The sequence below is a fragment of the Mandrillus leucophaeus genome, unplaced genomic scaffold (assembly GCF_000951045.1).
Source record: "Mandrillus leucophaeus isolate KB7577 unplaced genomic scaffold, Mleu.le_1.0 Scaffold389, whole genome shotgun sequence".
Taxonomy (NCBI): domain Eukaryota; kingdom Metazoa; phylum Chordata; class Mammalia; order Primates; family Cercopithecidae; genus Mandrillus; species Mandrillus leucophaeus.
Window position 1 is genome coordinate 766,239 of NW_012104131.1, and position 24,874 is coordinate 791,112.

The 24,874-nt window shown below is 34.1% G+C and overlaps 1 protein-coding gene across 1 annotated transcript in view; it reads left to right on the forward strand.

The window, feature by feature from the left end:
* Positions 1-4,805: 4,805 nt before the first annotated feature.
* SCN7A (sodium channel, voltage gated, type VII alpha subunit) overlaps positions 4,806-24,874 on the forward strand; it is an 88,289-nt gene continuing 68,220 nt past the window's right edge. Inside the window, exons 1-6 of the mRNA XM_011990982.1 lie at positions 4,806-4,921; positions 17,591-17,835; positions 20,995-21,113; positions 21,469-21,558; positions 22,871-22,999; positions 24,497-24,588. Of these exons, the coding sequence (XP_011846372.1) occupies positions 17,605-17,835; positions 20,995-21,113; positions 21,469-21,558; positions 22,871-22,999; positions 24,497-24,588 (661 nt within the window). The 5' untranslated portion in view covers positions 4,806-4,921; positions 17,591-17,604. The remainder of the gene's footprint in view (positions 4,922-17,590; positions 17,836-20,994; positions 21,114-21,468; positions 21,559-22,870; positions 23,000-24,496; positions 24,589-24,874) is intronic.

Below are 24,874 nucleotides of genomic sequence, written 5' to 3' on the forward strand. Positions count from 1 at the left end.
GTGTGAGAAGAGCATCTATAACCTCTGCCCACCCCCACCCCCACCCCAGATATCAGCAATGCACAGTCACCCATTGTCACATGAGAAAATCTTGTACAAACAGATATCACTTTTCTTTTCCCGCGTTGGTTCCTTCTCTTCTATTAGTGAGGACTAACCAACCAGACAAGTGAGGTCTCATTGCAGCAACATGGAAAGAGGGAGTCTTAGAGGTTAAAGATAAGATTTCATCTGAGGGCTTCAGAGGTTATTTTTCAGTTGGTGAGTATTTCCTGACCCAACTGAGATTATCATTTACATACATTTGTTCAATTATTGTTTATTACAAATGAGGCTCCATCTTCTTATATTCCATCCTGGAATCCCTAGCAAACAGGTATCCCTGTTGTCTCTGCAGTATTTGTAATTGGCTTGACTCAGCCTGGTACTGGATAAGGATAACCAGCTCAATGGATGGCTCTGATGATGGTGTGAGTCAGGTGCCACACTGACTGCCTAGACATCAAAGAGCTTGATAGAAATGCAGAATCTGGGGCCCCACTCATGGAAATTCTGCCTAGAAAGGTCTGATAGTATGATAGGGCATTTGGTTTTAAACTAGAACAGGAGGTGATACTGATTTGGGGGCCATAGACCCTGGGTGAATATATTGTGTTGAGTAGAATAGTCTTGTCTTTTCTATTTTAAATGCTAAGGCGAGGCTTCCAGTACACCAGCTGCTCACCCTCTGAGTTCTCCCAGAGGCGACATGGTCTAAGCACTTGATTACAGGTTCTTGCCCATATCTACTCTCTTTCTCTGGCCCTGGGGCTCTATGTTGGACATTTTTGCCCAACTCAGAGTGAGATAAAAACTAAATTATGCTCACCCTAATATGTTTCAAGGCACCTCTCTAGTTTCTCTCCAATTCAAGAAGGGGATGGACATCTGTATTTTTGGTTTCACATTAAGCTTTTGGGAGTGTTGCAGGGAGGGTGGGTTGGAATCCTGGAAAAACATACAGCCATTTTTGGAGTTGTTGGAAGCAGAGGTAAATAGCCAGTTCTAAGAAGCCTCCAGGGTTTCAGTAAATGTGCCAGTTCTAGATTTGTTTATTTCAGAAAATGCCTGGATCAAAAACTTTTAAGAATTATAATCCAAACAAATGGCAGTGCAAATGACAGAGTCTCCTTTTTTAAAAGTCTGAATAATGTTCCATTGTGTATATAAACTACATTTTCTTTATCTATTCATATGTTGATGGATACTCAGGTTTCTTCCATATCTTGGCTATTGTAAATAATACTGCAGCAAACATGGGAGAGCAGATATCTCTTCGACAAACTAATTTCAGTTCTTTTGAATACACATTATTTGTGATAACATGAATGAACCTGGAAGACATTATGTCAAGTGAAATATTCCAGGCATTGAAAGACAAGTACCGCATGATCTCATAGATATGTGAAATCTAAGAAAGACAAATTCTTAGAGGTAGAGAGTAGAATGGTGCTTTCCAGAGACTGGGGGTGAGGGGGTGAATGGGGAAAGGAAAGATGTTGGTCAAAGTGTGCAAAATTTCAGTTAGAGAGGAGGCATAAGTATAAGTGCTCTATTGAACAGCATGGTGGTGATAGTTAAATAATAATGTGTTGTATATTTCAAAATCCTAAAAGAATAGATTTTAAATGTTTCCACTACAAAGATAAGTTTGTGAGATAGTGGGTATATTAATTAGCTTGATATAATCATTTCACAATGTGTGTGTATACGTACATATATATATACACTATATATATAAAAAATAGCATCACCTTGTATCCCCTAAGTATATATAATTACTATTTATCAATTAGAGATAAAATAATTTTTAAATGGCAGTGCATATTTATGCTTTTGAGAAAGTTGCTTACTTACCACTTTCTTTTGCAAGATAACATATTCTAGGAATTTGTTGGCTGAAATTGTCAGAGTGAGAAAGTTGAGTCTAGAATTAAGTGGACATACTGAAGAATAGAACCTGAAGCCAAAATGGACTGACTTGGAAGCAGAACATAGCTGCAGTCAGAATCCAAGGAGAAAGTAGCAAAAGTCAATTAAGTCAGCCTTAATAAACTGTTTGTCACAGACAAGTAAAAAGTAAGCATCAGATAATCAACTCCAAATGGGAAGTAACCAACCCAAGTGAAAAAAATAATCCAAAAGCAAAATCCAAGTGGGTCGAAGTCAAGAGGTATTTAAAGAACGTTTATTCACACAGATGGCTGCAAAATTTCAAGTGGATTGATGTCATTTTAGTCAAGCTGTCCTTTATTCCTCAAACTTCAGTGCGCAAATTTTCCATTTCTGGGCTTTGATAATACATATACATGGTGAGTTATGTTCAAGTAGTATAGAAATATTAACTGGAAAGCAACAGAATCCTCTGACACCTTTTTGGACTCTTTCTGTAGATGTAACACTTTACTCATGTCGAGAGGGGAAAACATTATGCACATGCTAACGTATACAACTTTGTGTATATAATCATTATACAACATTTTATTCAAAGGTGAATGGTGCAAGTTGTTCTCAACTTTACATTTTCACTTAGTAATTGATTTGGTGAAACTTTCCATATGAGCACAGGCATATACATCTCATTCCTTTTTGTAACTAACTAGTATTCCATGATAGCAATGTACTAGAATTTTTGTTATTAGACCCTTAGGGTAGATATTTTATTTCTACTCTTTGGAGTTAAAAGTATTATGTTATTATAAACATCCTTGCAAATATGACTTCTCAAACTTCAGCAAGGATTTCTACATGGCAGCTTAATTGCTGAGCCAAAGAGTACACGAAACTTTATTTAAGAAACTGTTGGTGGGGCGCAGTGGCTCACACCTGTAATCTCAGCACTTTGGGAGGCCTAAGTGGGCAGATCACCTGAGGTCAGGAGTTTGAAACCAGCCTGGCCAACATGGTGAAACCCCATCTCTACTAAAAATACAAAAATTAGCTAGGTGTAGTAGCACGAGCCTGTAATCCCAGCTACTTGGGAGGCTGAGACAGGAGAATCCCTTGAATCAGGGAGGCATAGGTTGCAGTGAGCCGAGGTTTTGCCACTGCTCTCCAACCTGGGTGACAGAGTGAGACTCCGTCTCAAAAAAAAAAAAAAAAAAAAGGAAACTGTTGACAAGTAGCCTTTTAAAAAACTGCGCCAAGTAATATTCTCACCTGCACTGTGTGAGGGTAGCCTTTGCCTCCGTATCCCAGCCTGTAAATGGTCATATTCATTGAGATGAATCTCAATTATGTCTCTACAGAGTTATACTATTACAATTACTGATTGAGTAATTTTATGTATATCCTTTAGAATTTTGTTAGCTTCAGTCATCTTTCCTCATAGGTTTCTGCTTCCTAGAAGTCAATGATAAAATTTTCATAGCCTTCCATAAAAATTTTAAAAAGAAATGCATTTAATATCATTTGGGTTGTAAATCCTGAGGGGAAAAGCATTCTAGTCAGAAAACTCTATGGGAAAAGGCCCTGCATTAGAGAATTTAGCTGTAAGTCATTATGGAATGTGAGAAAGATGAAATATAAGCCATAATGTATCTATTAAGTGCAGTCAAGTTGCCCAAACCAACAAAAATGTCAATATAAGCTAGTCACTAAATTGCTAAATTGGTCAGCAGGTATGAGTCTTACATTCTCTACAATACAGATTATGTACAATGGTTGCATTAACTCTGTATCTTTACTTATGCAAATGGTACCTTCTAATCCCAAGTTAACTTAGCCTTATTGTCATCACTGCTTTGGTTTTACACCTATCTAAATGTCATTAGTGCAATAGGTGTGATACATTGTCCATATCTGATGTATACCATAATTATTTCAAAGTAGCTTGAAAACAACTAAGTGAGAAGTCATCTTATCCTTATTTCCTGCTGCACACAGAATGAAACTGGCATTTGCAATATTATCCTCAGTCTATTGATCCACTGTCCTTACTTTTTTGTTTCATTTTTCTTAATTGATATTATCTTGCTCTATGGTCTACATTCTTGAATGTGAACCTCAATCCTTTTGGAATGCATTAGGAATATATATATTTGATATAGAATAGAACATTCCACAATTCTATCTGGCAAAGCTAATCTAATATTTGTTTTATCTCCCCTAGGATGAACTCCATTTTCTCAAAAAGCAGAGAGATTGATTCTTTAGGTGCTGCATTTTCAATTCCCTAAGATGGGAATAAATGGAAGTGAGGAGGCTGTGCCTGACCTGGGCAGTCATCTCCTACAGATGGAGAATCTGTCTCCACAGCTTGAGTGCATTCCTGGCAGGCTGTGCTCTAGAAATAAAACTGATGGGCAGGGGAAACAATTGGGAATTGTGAGTAAGGAAGGAGAAAAACACTGACTTCTGGCATTCCTTTTCTTCCCCGTCCTTCATTGTCTAAGAAGATGCAGCTGCAGTTGCTGTTACGAAATGCTGTTGATGCAGCCTCTTGCATGGGAACGGGGCTCTCTAGAGAGAGCATTCGCTCCCTGATTGAGTGGCCATGTAATTTATCATCCAACTCAGGATGTTTTTGAAAAGGAAAGGATGTAATTAATAGTTAATCCTCAACAACAGGCATAAACCCAAACTGCCCCCAAGTAACCTAGAACTTTAGGCCACATTACTTAAACATGAGATTGGATGGGTTGGAAAGGAGAGGACAGAGTGGAAGGGAAAAGAGAGTTGTTATCCTGGAGGTGGGTGGGAGCCACAGGCAAAGGTGAATGTCCCAGTCGTGTTTTTTGATTTCAAACTTTAGAGCTGTTTTGCAACAGGTCCTCCACCATGTGAATGCCAACATTGCAAGGTCATTAGAGCTGAGGGAAAACCAGTGCCCAAAGATACGAAAAGAGTGTGGATCTTCTGGAGAAGGGCTGTTGCTGAACAGGTATTTGTCTCAGCAACTCCTGTATATGCTTTATCTCTCATACTCAGGCTATCAGATGAGAAAAAACAAACAAGAAAATGTAATGATGTGTCTGCTTGCTTTATAAAGGTGGTTGGGTGAAGCTTAGCTATCAGCCAAGACATCTTTCTGCCTAGCAGTCTGCATCAGATTCATCTCAATGGGCTGCAGCACAAGCTATTCTGAAATAGTCTGTCTGGATTGGGCCACTGGCTCCTAGATTTTCAATATTATCCCCAGGAGATTTCTGATATGCAGTTCAGAGCTTGCATGATTGAAATCACCTGTACTGAGATTTTCTTTATCTATAGCTCTCAGGACCAGCGTGTTAACCAGAGGTCACCATCCTCTCATCTTCTCTGTCCTCTTAGAAGCTCCAGGACTTGTGAACTACAGATTTGACACGGTCATATCTAGTCAACCTTCCAGGGTCTGGTACATTGTTGAAGGTTTTGTGTCTATCTGAATCTAACACTGAGCCAGACTTGGTACTAGAGGTTTATGAGTGACCTTATATGACACTGTTTAGAACTCTTCTGTCTATTCACTGATTTAGGGTATCATTTGTGGATCTATGAGCTTAGTTCCACTGCTGAGGAGAAGCTAGCAACAATGAAGGGTCAAGGAAATCTACAGATTAAGGCTAACCACAGATTAAGAGGATACTCAAGGAGGTCAACTAGTTCTGAGAGGTCCTCAAGAGTCCCAGGGATGTCCTAGTTCTGGAATGTTTTAAACAGAAGTTGAGAGATCAGGTCTTGAATCTCAGGGGACCATTTTGTATCAAAGACCTCAGGATGAAGGGCAAGTTATAGTCGGGTTGCATCATACAGCCTCCTTTGTATTCCTCTGAGAAGCAGCACAACCTACTTTTCTTCACTTGTTGAATCCTAATGTGGCCACTAGCCAGGAATTTTTGGTCAAGGATTTAACAGACTGGATCCACTAGAAATAGAATTCCAGGACAGTCCTGGCTCCTTTACAACTTGCTCTTTTTGATGAGATAACAAAGGATAATTTAGAATTATAGAGGCTTATTTTGCAAAGCAGTGGAAGTTTTGAGAACATCTGGAGAAATTGGGAACACTGAGTTCTTTGGAATGTGGGGGTCAACCACTTTCCCAGGGCTACTGGTAGGGAATCAAAGATCTTTACTGTTTTGAAGCTTCAAGCAGCAACATTTTAGGCAGAACCAGCTTTACTTTTTATTCCTAGAAACCTCCCTTTCTATTGCCTTTATCACTGTCATACTCACATTTCTCAGTGAGGCAGGAGAACCTCAAAAAGATCTTATTCCCAGTGATTCGTGTCCTTTTCTAGTGTTTCAACTGCCACTAAGCCTTCCTTTTGCTCATTGATCTTAGCATATTTGCAATCAAATGTGACAGTGTGATTTGCTTTGGTTATCCGGCACTGTTTGTGGACTTCTAATCCTATTGTGGCTGTTGACTCTCATTCTGAAGCTTAATGTCCTAAACTGTTCCTTCCCTCAAGAAGAGAGTTATTAATTGTCCCATATTATTGGGAGATTTAACACATAATCTGTAGAACCAGACCCACCAGTGTTTGAGATGATTTTAATTCCAGTCTCTGTTCCTCTTGAAACTAATCATTTTGAGAGATTAACAAGGTAAGACTTGGTTCTTATTTGTTTACAAGTCTGTATCCATTGTCCATAAATTTAGTGACTATACTTTATTATTTCTAGTGTGTTGCTGCCTGGTAACATACTTGGCACTTAATAAGTACATGTTCCACAAATGATTGCTCAACAAATGAATGTCAAACGTAACAACTGTCGATAAGCTTATTGCCAAATATAACCCGCAAGAATAATCTCTTAAAGAAAAATTATAGCTTTTTAATATATCTGAAATAAAAATGTTAAAATATATAATTATAAAAATTAGTGAATATGATTTTATTATGGAGAGACTTACTTCTTCACAACTTCTTTCTACAAGATAGCATATTCTAATAATATGTTTCAAGGGGCCTGAGACAGGTTCGGGCAAGAGCTATAAGAATGGATAGAGTTACTTATACAGTCTAGAAATCAAAAGCCAGCCAAAATCCTAGAACTGGGATCCAGAATAGATGAATCCTAGGTCAGGCAGAGAGATTGAGGAGCCTTAGGCAAAACTGGCTGAACTGTGGGCAGAACACAATTGTAAGGAATCTAAAGATAAGAGCCATACATCGAAGTTATTAAGTTGTAAAAGAGTTGAACAATCTCTGTGGCAAGAAAAGGAGTTGGAGTAAAGAAAGCGATAGCCACACTAGAGTAAAGAAATGCAAATACAAAAAGTATCTGCCTGGGCACGGTGGCTCATGCCGGTAATCCTAGCACTTTAGGAGGCCGAGATGGGTGGATCTCCTGAGGTCAGGAGTTCGAGATCAGCCTGGCCAATATGGTGAAACCCCGTCTCTACTAAAAATGCAAAAATTAGCCAGGCATGGTGGTGGATGCCTGTAATCCCAGCTACTTTGGAGATTGAGGCAGGAGAATTGATTGAGCCCAGGGGGCGGAGGTTGCAGTGAGCGGAGGTCGCACTATTGCACTCCAGCCTGGGCAAAAAGAGCGAGACTCTGTCTCAAAAAAAAAAAAAAAAGAATCCAAGACTATAAATGAGTTATGCAACAAATAGGGTCAAGCCTGAGCCAGTATTGAAGACTACAGCTTGAATACTCACAGCAGTACATGACTGTTTTTTATTGGATGTTACATCTGTCCATCTGACTGCCTCTCAATCTTCCCACAGATAAACAGTTCTGCTCTTGGGACTTTAAGTCATTAAGTAATAATTATGACATGTTTCGGATTACACTTAGAATGAAAAGAGATATCATCAATTTCTTCTAAACCTGAGTGGAGTCTGGGAATCTAGAGAGAAGCATGCTATGCCTTATTTATCCAGCAGTCATCATCCATCAATCTCTACCCTTCAAGCTACAGCTCAGGACAAGAAAATACTGGGGCATCAGGTTGGCGAGGGTGAGGCATGCAGAAGGAAGAGAGTTTCTTAACAGGAAAACGTTTGACAGCGTGGTTGATTTTTTGTTGTTGTTTTTGGGCATCATGGATGTCACTTGCAGTCTACTATTATGGTCTTTATGGGTTGCAAGTTACAGATATTTGTTAGAAGATGAAGCAAATATGAACAAGCAACTCAAAATTAGCAAGATTCAAATCTTAAAATGATGAGAAAGGACATGCAAATATATAAAGCAAGAAAGAATGTAAAAAGCAGAGCCCTTTGAGTTTAAAAATAATTTAAGAATGTTAAAATGTGACAGATTATCATTATAATTTATTACTATTATTATTATCATTTTGCGTTATCAGTAAAAGAAAATTAAGTTCTACATATCCTCTATATAAGTTCTGGGAAGTAAGATAATATTTCCATTAAAAAGATGGATAAAAATAAAAATACAGTGCTTTAAAGGATTAGAACTAGTAATAGCTAATGTTTCTTGAGTGCATAGTATCTGGCAGGCATTGTGCTAAGTGCTTTATATGTCTTAACTCATTCAATATTCATATTAATCTATGAGGTAGGTACCCTTATTATTTCCATTTTATAGGGGGGGAAGCTGAAGCATGGAGAGGTTAAACACCTTGCCTAAGGTTACAGTTAGAAAATGATAAAGCCCAGATTTGAATGCAGACAATTTTGCTCCATAATTAAATCTTTTCCCCAAATATTTATGATAAAATATCTCAAACACCTAGAATAGTTGGCAGAACGGCAAAGAATAACTATATTCTCAATAACTAGTGTCTTCAATTATTATTTTGTATTTACTTGATCATATATCTTTCCCTGTGTTCATCCCTCAAACCATGCATCAATTCTTATTTTTTGATACTTTTCAAAATACATTGCAAACCACAGTAAATCTTAATACGTAAACACTGTGTGATTCATATAAGTAACTAGAATTCAGTATTTGTTTATTGTTTTTTTGAAGGTAAAGTAAAAGCACAAATCTGAAGGGTACTATTTTATCGTTTTGACGAATGTGTGCACCGGTGTGCTGCAAGTCGCTAACAGGATATTGAACATTACCATCACCACAGAGATCATCACACCTTCACAGTCAATTCCTACCCTACTCCCAAGATTAGCTTGCTCTCTTCTAGCACTTCATATAAATTGGATCATATAGTTTGTAGTCTCTGATGTAAGACTTCTTTCACTCAGCACAATGTTTTTGTCACTCAGTCACTGTCATGTGTATTAGTAGTTCATTGATTATTTTGCTAATTTTATTCTATTGGATAAATAGACTTCCATTTTAATTTTTATAAATCTATTCTCGTCTTGATGGACTATTTCCAGTTTTGGGTACTTATGCTTTAAAAAAATATATTCCCATATATTTATTATTTTTCATTCTCTTCATTCCTTCTTAAACATAGAAATTTCCATCTGAAATATGTGAAAATATATTTATTTTGTCTTCATTCTTGGAGTATTTTTTCTGTATGTAGAATTCTAGTTTTAAATTTCTTTTTCCTTTGACACCTTAAAGATATTGTTATACTGTCTTCTGGGTTCCTTTTTATTTTCTGCTAAGAAGGCAGTGATCATGCTTAATCAATATTTCCTAATTTATAATGTGTCATTTTTTCCAAATTTTTTCAAGATTTGACTATGATATACCTTACTACTATATGAGCCATGTGACTTAAAACATGTATTAGTGATGATATATAAAATCTTTAGCCTTCTAGATTAGATTTTTAAATCATAAATTATAATAGGTAGGTGCTTTTCAATATGCTACCCTTGTAATCACTCCATAAAGAATTTCACACATTTTGCAGATGCACATAATCTTTTTATTTCTCTGTGTTTCAGCTATTTATATATTTATATAACCATATAACCATATACTATATATACATTAATATACACACTCATATGTACATAAATATACCTATTTATATTTGCATGTAAAACATGTACACATACATACAGTTTAATTACATATATTAACCTCCAGATTTATATTTCCAATATCTGAATTGTTCTTTTAGTTGTTTCGCATGTGCCTCAAACCCACCAAAAAATTAAAGACATTATCTTTCCCTAATTTCTAAGCCGATGCTTTCCCCATAGTCCATATTCTTTATATGAATGACTGTCAGTCATACAAGCCAGATTATATAGCCTTCACTATGAGAACCCATTATCTATGTACAAACTTAGAAACAAGCTATTAGTCTTTTAAAAAATGTATTAAGATATCAAGAGACACATTATTTCCCAGTTAACACTTGTTTCTATTTTTAAGTCATTCTATATGTATTTAACTTTAAAATTCAATATAGTTACAGAATAACAAAAAATAATAGTAGTTCCTTTTAAGGATGTACTATAATCTTTTTTAGTGGCTGCACCTGAGATACATGTTGACTGTTTCTCATGTATAAAAATTACACTACTGTGAACATATTTGAGTATTTGAGTGCATAAATTGGTTTGACATTTGTACCCAAGGGTCAAGTCTCTGTTGCTTGAATCCCTAGGATAAAGTGTAAACACTTTTATTTATAAACAGTACCACATTTCCTCTTAGAATAATTACACTATTTTATATGATCAAAAAAAGTTTGAGTGTTTTTTTCATACCCTAATCAGCACTTTACTTCACTAAGATTTCCATTTTAAATTATTAAAAATAAATTTATATATGATTGATTTTATAAGTTTTGTTATTTTAAATTTAAATTTTATTTTACATTTACATAGTCGAGCCATCTGGAATTTATTTTAATGCAAGTAGTGCATAGAGCCAGGGATAATGAGAACTGCCCACTTCCGAACCTTCCTGTAGGTGTTCCACAAACAATGCAGTACAACAAGAAAAACAAATACAATATAATATGTACACAAAACTATACAACTAAATATAACAAACCTACACAAAACCCACACTATCCGCATAACTAAAAGCAGTGAATACGCAATCTTTAAAATGCCTGTGAAAGAAAAGTAAACCCAAATTCATTTGAACTATATCTTATGCTCCAAAGCCTTTATGGAAATTGGGACATAGAAGAGAGAAAAAGTGATTGGTGGGAACTAACACTGATTCAGTGACTGATAGAATGTCCACCTAAGTGTGAATATACCAATGAAAAAGCATTTTTTACAAGCTTCCCTCTATCAGTTATTGAATATCTTCGATTTCTCCACTTTCTTCTGAAATAAACTAGTCAATAGTTATGTAGATTCCATATTATACTAATACTTCAAATTATGCTTAATCACAGTAACAAAATTGGCATGGGGAAATGAAATTATGTGATAGACTAAAACTACTACCTGTGCTCAGACAGGTACTAAGATGCAGCCAAGACCACAGCCAATGTCAAATGACAAAACCAGTCCAGTGGACATAAATAATACTTCATCCTCAAACCACCAAAAATGTCACACTGGAGACAGCTGTAGGCCTCATTGATATTACTGCTTCCCAAATTGCTACTGAGGCTTCTGTTTCTCTTGCAAAAATGGATTATCCACTCCCCTCTTATTTTGTGTTTTTAGATCTAAATTCAAAATTTTGAGTTGGTTCATTGATTGGATTGGCCAGTCATGTGTTCACCTCTTATATCCATAAGAAGCTGGTCAAGTTATTATCTGATGCTTTCTTTCACTTCTATTGCAGTAGGTCTCCAACTACAATTCCTATAATAATGAGTTCCCTAAATCCAGACCATGCTAGGCAGTACTATGTCCCCTTTAAATTAATGTCCTCTATGCTTGCTCACCTTCAGTTTTACAAAACAGAAAATGTTTTACTTTGACAACATTTACCTAAAGAAAATTTCTAGACACTCCCACCTTACATCAACCTGTCAGCTACTCAGTTGTGCAAGTTGGTGGCTAAATTATCCCAGTGAGCTCACTGGTTTTTGGACGTTTCTAAAGTAGCCATACAGAAGTACTAATTGTTTACACTTGCCCCCAAAAAGTATATATCATAAGTATTTTTGCAGGGTAGTTTAAGTGTACCAACATTTAGATTTAAATACCTAGATTAGCATTTATTTCTACCACCTTTATGAAGAGCTATACAATGATGGAAAAGTCATTATACTGATCAAACACTGTTTCCCCATCCTTAAAATGGTAATCATAAGGAAGATATGTGAGAAAATAAGATAATTTAATTAGAAACATCTAGTTCAGTGCTTTAAAAATGGTACTTGGTAAGCATGGCCATAATAATAATTTCCATAAAGATTAAAATAAATTTTGGCTCATACTTAAATTTGAAATTCATTTCAAGAAGAATTTTTTTTCCTATAAGAATTCACCCCATTTCCATGTACTTCTGCTGCTCCTGCAAATGCCAACTGATATTCAACAGAAATGGATTCCACTTCAGTCAACAATATAAAATATTGGTACAATGAATTTGTTAGTGTCCAAATCTGGACTTGATACAATTGACTTTTATACAATTATTGCCAAAAGTTTACTTTAGCTATTCAATTTTTCAGAAAGAAGTCTAATGGATGGATTAACTATTAATCTTTCTATATTTTTTCAGACTTTAGTGCTGTATTAAGATGGCTCACCAGAAAGCATAGTGCCTGGACCATATTACATAAATTCCCCACAGAAATGATTTTACTGAATTATGATTTAATGATTAATAATTTAACAGTCTGCACTCAACCATCTAGAAGTTGGATGCATGCCACTTCCACTTGATAAGTGCTTGCATTTTTTTTTGTTTTGCAGTATCACAGAAGGCAATGCCTGCTGTCCATTCATTCATTCATTCATCTAGTCAACAACCCAGGGTAGTTTCATTCAGCATCAAAATTATCACTAAAACAATCTTCTAGGATAAGTGACTGAGTTGAATGACAGAATCAGTACTGATGAAGACACTACTGTGGTCCAGGATTTCTTTGTGGTTTGATTGAATCTTTAAAACCTTGTGAGATATATGAGGAATTCCAAATTTTACATATGAGGAAAGGTCAGGTGATGTTACTAAGGTCTTATAGCTGGGGGGTGGCAAAATGAAGAGTCCAAGGTTATTTTTTATGGAGTAGTAAAAGGAAAAAAAAAGGGGATATTATACTAAGATTATGCAATAGGAAGACAGGCTGGCAAATTGGGTCTTGTGGTTTCGATAGAAGGTGTTTAAACCATTTTCATTAATGGCAGCATCCATGCAAGAAGTTTGTAACCTCTTTTTGTGTCTTCTTTTAAGGTCAATGTTCTTAACTTACGTTAGTTTAGTAATATTTGTTAGCAATCAGAACAAATCCCTAAAAATATCAAAAATGTATTGATTTTGTTAATTCAGTGTTGCATAGTTTTAGTTAGCTAATATTTCAGTCAGACTTTTATATCATGTGAAACTGTGCAACAAATTCAATCCAATGATCTTAACCTTAGAATGTTCCAAAATTATAAGATGTGGAAATTAACAACCAATATTCAGATCTATTTAAATCATCCCACTCCCTGTCAAGAAGTATGTGTTTCCATGTTGGTAGTAGGGGAAGGTCTGATGTCCAAATCAACCCATTTCATTTTTGACAGCTATTAGAAAGATCTTTATTTTCTCGAGCCAAATCTCTTCTGGCTTCACCTCATTGATTCTAGTTCATATTTTTTGAACAACATGAAAGTCTAATTTCTCTTCCATGTTAGAACCATTTGGATACTTGGAAAGAGTAAGATTGTACTTGAGTTTTTTCCACCTCAACTGTACATTCTCCATTCTTTTAGCTTGTGTGTAAATTGTTCTATTTTACTTAATCAGCCTTCTGGTTCCATTTGAAGACCCTTCAGTTTATGTACATGCCTTTTAGGTGTGGTGTTCTTGGATTACAGTGCGGTAGAGAAGGACTGCCTCCTGCACCTTCCATCAACACAGATAGAGGTTATATTAGTGTTCTTGGCAGACACAAATTAGTATTGATTTGTATTGCAGTTACTATTAAGTAAAATCCCTTGACAATTTTCTCTGTTACAAAAGCATATCTCTTCTCTACTGTACTTGTGCTGATGAGTATTTTAGTCCAAATTTTGAAGTTTTACAAGTATTTCTATTGTATTTTTTCTAGTAAATTTGACTCACCATTCTAATATAGCAAATTTTATCACAGTTAAAAATTTATATTTATTTTCCAAGTTTTATGTGCCAGACACTGTACTAGGTATTTTTACTCATATTATTTTGATTTATCCTTATTTAACCTGAGGAGGAATCCCAATTTTATGACTGAGAAAATGTGTTCAGGGATGTTAAATAATTTGACTGAGTTTTCTTAGAACATTAGTAACAGAGTTCAGGATTTGACTGTAGGTCTGAGTTCAAAGATCATGATTTTATTTGTTTCTACTAGGTTGTTTCTCTATCACAACCTAAATTGTTGATATGTTGAATAAGTCATATAGAATATAGATAACTTGGGTATGTCGTATCCATTGGCCACCAGCCTTTAGACAAAAACCCTGAGTCCTTATAGGCCTATCTTATTTTAATGCTGTCTAGCACGTGTTTTTTTATCTTGTGAGGCATTTTACAGTTTGACTTACTAACATTCAAATACATATATTTTACTTCATTTTCCTTATTAAATAATCAAGGCTTATGGTGAGAAAATAGAGCATGAATAGGGTTGGTTCATGTAAAAAAAAGTCCCTGAGCAGCCAGTAACTGTCACAAAGCCCATGAATTTTTTCTTTGAAGAGGTTCAACAACCTTTAGTTCTTCACCCAGAAAATTTAGATATTCTCTTTCCACATAGAAGGAGGAGATTAGAAATACCAAGAAAATGTCAAGTCACAGTTAATTGCTAAGGCAGGAAACAAAACTCTAAAAGTATAACAGGATCATTCAGCAGTTGCCTTTGGGAGCATCAATATATTTTATCATAATATAGTAAAGAATGTTTATAAAGGTAACCAATAAGTTATTTATAAATTATTTAATATACATCCAAGGATCTCTGTGTAAAAATATTTTGAAAGGCTTTTTTTTTTTTTGAGACGGAGTCTTGCTCTGTCGACCCGGCTGGAGTGCAGTGGGGAGATCACGGCTCACTGCAAGCTCCGCCTCCCAGGTTCACGTCATTCTCCTGCCTCAGCCTCAGAGTAGCTGGGATTACAGGTGCCCGCCGCCACGCCCGGCTAATTTTTTTGTATTTTTAGTAGAGACGGGGTTTCACTGTGTTAGCTAGGATGGTCTAGATCTCCTGACCTCGTGATCTGCCCGCCTCGACCTCCCAAAGTGCTGTGATTACAAGTGTGAGCCACTGCGCCCGGCCTGAAAGGCTAATTTAAAGGGAAAAAGATTTCATATGTAAGAGAAAACTTAGTTATCTGTAGCTTATACTCATAAATTGTACTTATTCAGAGCATCTTCTCTCCCCCTAATGAAGTTTAATATGTGAAATGTGACCATATGCATGTTTGTAAATGTGTGTATCTATATGGTATCTACAGATAATCTTAGCAAATTTTTAACGTCTCAGATATTTAGAAATAAGTAAATTTTTAGGTGAGTTTTTATACCATTTAGTCTAGGAAGACAACTCTAAGTAGATATATGTTGATCTTCCTAGTACATATTCTTCCCTTGAAAATTTCCTCCTGCCCTATCTCTGAAACATCTCTTGAGGGACTTGGGCTTAAGAAACAACTGCTATTGCAAAAATATCCCTGTCTTTGATTACAAACGACTGAACCAGTCATTTGTAACTGGTTCTTGTAAATGAATCCAGAGGCTGGGCTCAGTCAAAGCATATTTCTGTTTATCTTTTTTTTTTTTTTTTTTGAGACATATGTTATAGGTTTGTGGTCAGAACTGAAAACCAAATAGAGTTAACAGACTGTCAATATTTTTAGTCTATGTGCATTGTTAGAAGTAAGAAAAGGAAGCCATTCTTTAAGTAGAATGCAGCAGATATGAAAAGCAAAGCAAAACCCAGAAAACTTGATTCCACAAAAGGCATAAGTAGTCATCCCAATATTTTATTTTCATCTTTACTTCTCATTTTTATTTTCCACAGAACATTTATGACACAGAAATGTACCATGTATCTTCCCCTTGAATGTCTACAAGATTGCGTTTTGTATATTTAAAATATATCCTGCCCGTCATTTAGTTATGCTAGCAGTGAAGTCTGATTCTTGCCATGAATGGTGTTCCAATAATATTAAATAACTTATCTTTTGCTTACTTTTAATTAATAGACAAGTAATGTGTGAAAGTATTAAACAACTCTCTTTTGCACAACAGTGAAAAATTCTGAAGTAGAACGTATTTGTGAGTATATATATGTGTGGGTGATTTCTGTCTTGGGACGATCTTATGGAAGTAACTCAGCTAGTGCCAGCACCGTGAAAGAAAATACACAGATGCAAAATGCCACAGTATCAAAACCAAAATTTATTATCTTTAATTGCAATAATAAAATTACAGAGAGTGTTTAGACAAACAAATGAATAAAAATCAATCAATTGACATTGAATAGAATCTTTGGAAGGGTAAATTTTGACAGGAATTGGACTGGAACAAATTAGTAAAATAAAATGTTTGTATGTGTGAAAAAAGAACCAGGTTCATGAATGGCGAATTGATACATGAAATTATATTTAATGAACACTACTTTGAGTTGCCTATAGGATATCTTGAAATAGGTAAAGACTAGAGTTGAAATATGTGAAGACTACTGGAGTACCCCAAAGATAGAATTATAAAGATGATTACATTCAAGGACCTATATAAATAAATAGTATTCAAGAATCATAATAGAAAATTGTTGAAAGAAAAATATTTTGTGTGTAAGGATTGATGACAGAGAGAAAAATACCATGAGTAATTTTCAAGGTGATCAGTTTGAGTTTTTATTTTTACAGTGGCTCACAGATTAAAGAGTAATTCTAGTAATGCAGAAAGATAAATAATTTTGTTTTTACCTGTTAAGTTGCTGCCTTTGGTGAAGTTACTATATAGACAGCTGGGGGAAGAAAGCGTTTGGGAAATATTCTCATGTACTTGATAAATATTTGTATGCAAAGAGTAATTAAAACTCTGTTTGCCCATGCATTCATCAGAATGATAGATATAGCAGAGGAAGAAGGCAAACCCTTAAGAGATATCAGAGTTAAAATTTGGGTTAATATTTGACCGATACTGTAATTGATTTTAAAAAAGTAATCAGAGATACAAAAAGAGACATGGAAGAGCAGGGTGCAGAGCCAATGCAGAGTAAGTTTAAAGAAGAAAAGTGTAGTCAGTTGTTAAATGTGTCTCCCAGGGAAATAATTGGATTTGACCAGAAAAAGTATCTCTAGCAAAAAAGATCTTTCTAAAAAATATCTCTTTTATTATAATGGAGAAGTTGAAAGGTAGATTTCAGTAAAAGAAAGAGTTTAAAACAATGAATAAGTGAAGTATATTGAGTTACTCGTGAAATTACAAATTAAGTTCGATATTAAGTACAATAAAACTCAGGACAACTTAGATTTCTACAAAAGTAAGGAATATGTTCTTTAAATGCATGCATTCAGTTTACTGGTCTCTATTTTTCATGTCCCAACCTTTTGTACTTTTATGGTTTTATTAGTATACCCAACTTTAATGTAGAATTTTTTGCAGGTACAAAATTGGAAATGTTGGCTTCACCAGAACCTAAGGGCCTTGTTCCCTTCACTAAAGAGTCTTTTGAACTTATAAAACAGCATATTGCTAAAACACATAATGAGGAACATGAAGAAGATTTAAAGCCAAATCCTGACTTGGAAGTTGGCAAAGAGCTTCCATTTATTTATGGAAACCTTTCTCAAGGAATGGTGTCAGAGCCCTTGGAAGATGTGGACCCATACTACTACAAGAAAAAAAATGTGAGATTTAATTGAGATTATTTTGATGACATTTTTATTATTTTATTTCCAGACATACAGAAAATGTAATTGAGATAGGATACAAAAAGATAATGAAAAACAGGGCAAGATCTGATTTTAAATTATACAGAACTACATAAGATGTCTCATTTTGGGAGCACACATATTGGAGATTTTTATCAAAACTGATATCTTACCTGGTTAGGTAGTATTTTGGATTACTTTACTTCATAATATATGTATTAGTATGCCTTAATGTAAGTGAAATATTTTAAGGGAACATGATGATTGTCCATTTGTGGTTTTCAATTTTAAAATGCCTGTAAAATACCTAGAATGTGCTCAATAATTTAAAATGTTCAATATGATGAGCTTACTCAGAAGTTAGAAAAGTAAATACAACCCGTATGCTATTTATCATTTTCATTCATTCATACATGCATACACTTACTCCTTATCTCCAGAATGACTTTAGGCACCTGCTACTATATGTCCAACCCCAGAACAAGCACAAAATGTTAAATATGAAAATAATCACATTTAGAAATCAGAGATTGGTGTGAACCAATGAAGCTGAAAGAATCATTACGGATCCTGCAGAATTTGAGTTATAGCTTAAATAACACTTCAAAGTTTTAATAAGGGAAAGGGAAGACCTATGTGTAGGTAAGAGCAGAGAATGATTCTGGAAGGAGGAAAAGAAAAAGTGATGCTATAACTGGAAACTTAGCTGTTGCAAGTTGTGAGATATGAGGTGAGATAATGGAGATGTCAACGTGGATTTAATATGGTGATCAAAGGCCTAATGCAATGAATATAATGTTTAAGTAGCATTAACCCAACAGATTTCTAAATGACTATTGCATGGAAGAGATGGGATTAGAAAGATGAAATAACAGAGAGAGTAATCCAGGACTGAAGTCAAGAGGAGACAGAGAGAACAAAGCTGAGAGGAAACAGCACGATTTGACTGGCTAAAAATGCCAAGGTTTTCAGCGTAGAGGAATGGGGATGCCACTGACAAAATGAAATAACTAGAAAGAATATCAAATTTGGGGAAGGTGACAATTAGCTTCATAGTGAAAAAAATTAATTTGTAGAGCATTCAATGATATTATCAAATGGGTGACAAGGAATTGCACCACATTCTCTGGATGGAAGACAAAGTGATTTTTTTTTTTTTAATAAATTACAATTCTTTGGAATACTTGTCATGGTGGAAGAGTATTGTCATTTTACGGTAGAAATGTATATATTAACTTAAAAGACTCCCGTATCTCTGGTAGCCTCCATGGGCATTATGCAGCATTGTTATAATATACATGCTTAATCTTGAGAGCATTTTAATGAAAGTATAAGTTAAGCCCTCATCTCAATTACCTCTACATTCAGTTTTTGCTGTGTTTATGTCATAATAATTGATATGGCACAGTAACCATAGGGATAGGTGTAATATTGCAGAGTTCTGAGTACCCTGCAGTGTGTACAGACATGGTTGGCAAAGCGCTAGTTGTGTTATTGAAGACAAAACCAAACATTTTGAAAAATAAACCAAGGCCCAGAGTTACTCTTGGTCTAGTTCCCATGAAACATCTGGAGCAAGAACTGCACAGATAGCTTGGTATAAAAGTGCTGTTATAAATGACAATTTATTTGAGTTATATTAGGTTTATTCTGTTAAAGGTGGCATAAAATAAATACTTTTATAATTAATAAGACAATTTCAGCTCTTAAATTGGGAGATTATTATATCTGAAATTACTCATCACAATCACATACATTACATCTTGTGTGAAGTTTGAGATTGTTCTGGAAAATAGCATGAAAAGCACATTTTAAAAAAATCAGATTTACTTCGGCTCTTTTAAGTTTTTATTTTCTGTTTGCATTTAAAATAGAGGGAAGATAGCTATAGTATAGGTCAAAGTGTTCACAGATTGTGTGTTAGAAAAATATTTTATTAAGAAGAATTATATCACAATTTGGTTTCCATTTAGAACATTTATTCATGAAATATTATTGAATATATATTTGTACTAAGTAGTCTGTTTTTCTGTATATATACAAATATAAATAGAAATAATCACCTCTGCATAACTGTATTAGATCTGTATACTGTAGCATCTAATAGATTAATTTAATATATAATTTTAGTATACTATAATTTATTGTGCTTCAGTATGTTATATATTATAAATTATAAAATATACTCTTTTAGACTGTAAGCTATAAAATATTTGCTATTTGTATTTATTTATACCCCACAATAAAATTTTTCCAAATGGATATATAGTGGATATATATATACACACTTTCAATGGGTGCACATATATATATATCTCTACACACACAAAAAAATAGATAAAAATATACAAACTTGCTCATATGCAGGTATTATATATATGCTCACAATATATATACACATGAATATGTATTTTATATATACACACATTATATATATACACTTGAATATGTATGTACATATTCATGTACATACACAAGCATGTACACATATTTAGATATACGACTCAATTTTAATTTCAGAATATTTCTGATATTTCATTATTTTTTGTTAGAATTTTAATGCTTTAATATCTCAATGTATTAGGTTTACATGTTATAAATTTCTGGTTTAGATATATGTATGTTAATGATATCATGCAAGTTTGGTTTTATTTCATAGACAATTGTTAAGAATTAATGTACTATTTCAATTCATTGAATCTTCTTTGCTACCATAATCCCACATTTGATTTGCTCTAAAATAAAATCTAACTTTTAACATTCATTACGTTCTCAGATACACCGGCTCCGGCATTTTTAAATGGATGTTCGTGAGCCATTGGGATATTGTGTTCTTCCTATTCTGTTAGTTCTCTAAGGAGACCAGAGGCTGGCTTGAGACAAACAACTTTCTTGGGTGTAACAGTAGCAAAAAACCCAAAAAAGCAAAAATGGTAGATAAACAGACAAGCCTCAATACGAATAAAAACATCTAAAATCCTTCCATTTGACTTAGTCTATAAAAATATATAAAAAAAGAAAAGTATAGCTGTTAGAGTCAAAGACTATAATGATGATTGATTGACAATTTGTTGCATAATTGATGAGATTATGGTTCTGAGTTCTAATTTCACTTGATCGCTTTTCTTCTTACAGACTTTCATAGTATTAAATAAAAATAGAACAATCTTCAGATTCAATGCGGCTTCCATCTTGTGTACATTGTCTCCTTTCAATTGTATCAGAGGAACAACTATCAAGGTTTTGGCACATCCATATCCTTTTCTGTTGACTTGTTGACTTTAAACTGTGCTGACATTAACTGCAACTATACTGTTATTCAACTATTTCTGCAGTATTTTTCTCTTTTCAATTTATGTCTCATGTTAGGTCATATTGAAATCTAGATTATACTTCATTAAGTGTTCCGCATTTGAAAATACATATAAAGTATATTTTCTAATATACACAATAGTAAATATTAACAAATATTAATGCCCATTGTTCAATAAGATTAATATGTTTCAACATTTAAGAAAATATTTTAGCTCAATGTATATAAATATATATAATAGAAATATATCTTTTCCAATATTATTTATTAACTATTATTCCTTGACTATAAGCTACCTTTTTCCGACTGTTTATTCTAATTAGTGTCCTGCTTGATTGCATATTCATGTCCCTGACTAATTTGCCAAAATGGAGACCAGTATTAGAGTATGTTATATAATTATTTTATACATATCATATATAATTATATATTTTAATATTTTACATTTTATTTTAATAATATTGAATTATATAATACATTATATTTTATATTATAATAAATTTAATATTTGTTAATGATTAAGATAATATTTCAGTGCTTCACATCTATTTTCTTTGCTGTTGCAATCTCATTCCTGATTTGCTTCTAACTCAGGTAACTTTCATTCCTTTTAATTCATTAAGAAAATCCCTTTCTCCCTTTCTGTTCTATTCCTCTCTTTCTGAAGACATACCAGTCATCTGGCTTGCATTAGACTATAAGGATGGAAAGACCCATTAAATTATCTGGGGAAAAAGGCTTTCTTGAAGTTACCTTTTGAGCTTTAATTTTGGAAGGTGACTATAACAATATCACCATAAAAAAATGCTTGAATATATATATATATATATATAAAAAAATAAAATTAGATCTTACACATGCCCTTAATGATGATTATTAATTATTGTGTAATCCCTATAGGGATCAAATTTGATATTTGATGTTTTTATCATTTACCTACATAATATGTAAAGACTATTACCTCTCAGCTAGGATTTATTGAATTTTTTTATTTTTTTTAACTTTTCTTTTAAATTCAGAGGAACAAGTGCAGGTTTGTTACATAGGTAAACTTTTGTCATGGGGTTTTGTTATGCAGATTATTCATCACCCAGGTATTAAGCCTAATACTCATTAGTTATTTTTTTCGTAATCCTCTCCCTCCTCCCATCCTCTGCCCTCCAAAAGGCCCCAGTGTGTTGTTCCCCTCTATGTGTCCATGTGTTCTCACCATTTTGCTCTGACTTTTAAGTGAGAACATGCAGTATTTAGTTTTCCGTTTCTGTTTGCTAAGGATAATGACCTCCAGCTCCATCCATGTTCCTGTAAAAGAAAATTCATATGGAACCAAAAAGGAGCCCAAATAGCCAAGGCAATCCTAAGCAAAAAGAACAAAGCTGAAGGCATCATGCTACCTGACTTCAAATTATACTACATGGCTACAGTAATAAACAAATTAAAAAGTCAAATGTCATGACAAATGCCATAAGACACAGCCTACCCTATTTAAAGCGTTGAGTGAGGGCTCAAGGAGCACTTGCTTTCTTGAATGTTGTCTCATTTATTGGTGGTTGGTTTGTTTTGGCCTACCAAGTAGACCTGGTCTCACCTTCCTGATGACTTATTCTTAAATGCCAGCTAGTTATCATAAACATAGTATTTCAGAGTTGACAATGTATTATTCTCACCAATAATATTTATATGAAAAAATTTCTGCAGGAATACTTTGCTTGGAATTTACACATTTGAAATACTTGTAAAACTCTTTGCAAGAGGTGTCTGGGCAGGATCTTTTTCCTTCCTTGGTGATCCGTGGAACTGGCTCGATTTCAGCGTAACTGTGTTTGAGTAAGTATTTCTTTAAATTGAGTCTATTTTAATGTTTTGCTCAGCAAATGTTTTTCATAAAAAGTAATTGACGTCTACAAAGATTTCTGCCTGAAGATAGTCTGCAAGTGGAGAATACTTCAAAGTTATAGTCATAGTGAGCTCACTCAGCTGCCTCTGACCTAGTCCTCAGAAGATGCAATAAAAATGAAAGGAGTGGGTTATTTTCTGCTTTCTATTTGGAACAAGAATGATAAATATTGAATTTGTGCATTTTAAGTGTGCCTTTTAGTGATCAGTGAGCGAATCCCCTGAATACTTAGGAGAAGGTCCTAGCAGATTTGATTCTCAATTCCCAATCTACGTTGCATGTAGCTACATTGTTTAAGACCAGTAAATATGCTAGAGATCAGAATAATGTATCTTAAACACCCACCCCCTCACACACATTTTCTGGAATGCTTCAGACAATTCTAACAATTTCATGTCTCTTTTTAAAATACTTCTATTTAGTATATTCTAGCTACGGAAATCATTACTGGCATCAAACTCTTGTTAAAAATAATTTAAAGTGATTTTCTATTTGTAGATTTTGGGTCAATTTTTAAAATAACATTTATAAAGGTCATAAAGAGTGTCTGCTATATTGTAAGCAATGTAAAATAGTGTATCATATCACTGTAATCATTACCATCACTACTTTTACTGTTATTACCATTATCTTTGCTGTTTTGCTCTTTCTGTTAGTTAACACTTGCAGAGCCCTTACTATGTGCCAGGTGCTCTTCTATGTACTTCGCACAAGTTAACTCATTAAATCTCTCAAAAAACCCTCTGAATCAGGAAGTATTATTAACCCCACTTTACAGTTGAGGCAACTGAGGCAAGAAAGATTTAAACAATTTGCTCATCTCGCACAGTTAGTTCATGGTAGAGCCTGGATTTCTACACAAGCAGTCTGGCTTCAGAGTCTGTGCCCTTAATCAACACACAGTCTGCCTTACACCTTCATCATCATCACCATCACCATTGTCATTATTATCACCATCATCATCAATGTCATCACCATCATCCTCATTCTCATCCTCTCTTCATCTTTATTCTCATGTCACCACCATAATTACCATCATCATAAGTTTAAATACTTAAAATGAATCTTATTCCTTAAAAAACTAGGTATTCATTTTTCATTGTAACTATCTTTTCAGTAATTAGATAACAAAAGATTTTTGAACATAGTGTAGAATATTTGATGAGAAATTAAGAGTATTCACAGTGTCAAACTTTTGTAAACTCTCATAATATAAGTTTATAGGTTAATATTTACCTGGCCACTTTCTACTGCAGAAATCTTTGTCTTCTAATCAATAATAAAACTGTTTGCAATATGGAATCATGTGATGAAGGGAAATGTTTGCATATATGGTTTTAAAAATAAGTTTCAAAAACCATAAAAAGCCAAGAATAAGTAGCAAAGATGTAATGTGACTTTTAGGTAACTCTAATTTAATTCCACAGGGTTATTATAAGATACTCACCTCTAAACTTCATTCCAATGCTTCAAACTGCAAGAACTTTGAGAATTTTAAAAATTATTCCTTTAAATCAAGGTAAGAAATTGCATTGAATATCTTTTTTTCATTTTGTTTTATATACTGCCATGTATTCACTTGAACTTCCCTGTTGTTGTTCAGAGGAAATATTGAATAATGTTTCCACTCTGAAACCAGTGAGTTATCTGAAATTTACATTTATGTCACTCTAGGAAAGAGGAGAAAAATACATTGACTGTTATTTATTTGGTGTAGGCTCAATTTTTACAAAACCAAAATATAGACATCAATAAAATATATTTTAATTTGTATTTCTTACAAATTATATTTGAACTTAAAAAAT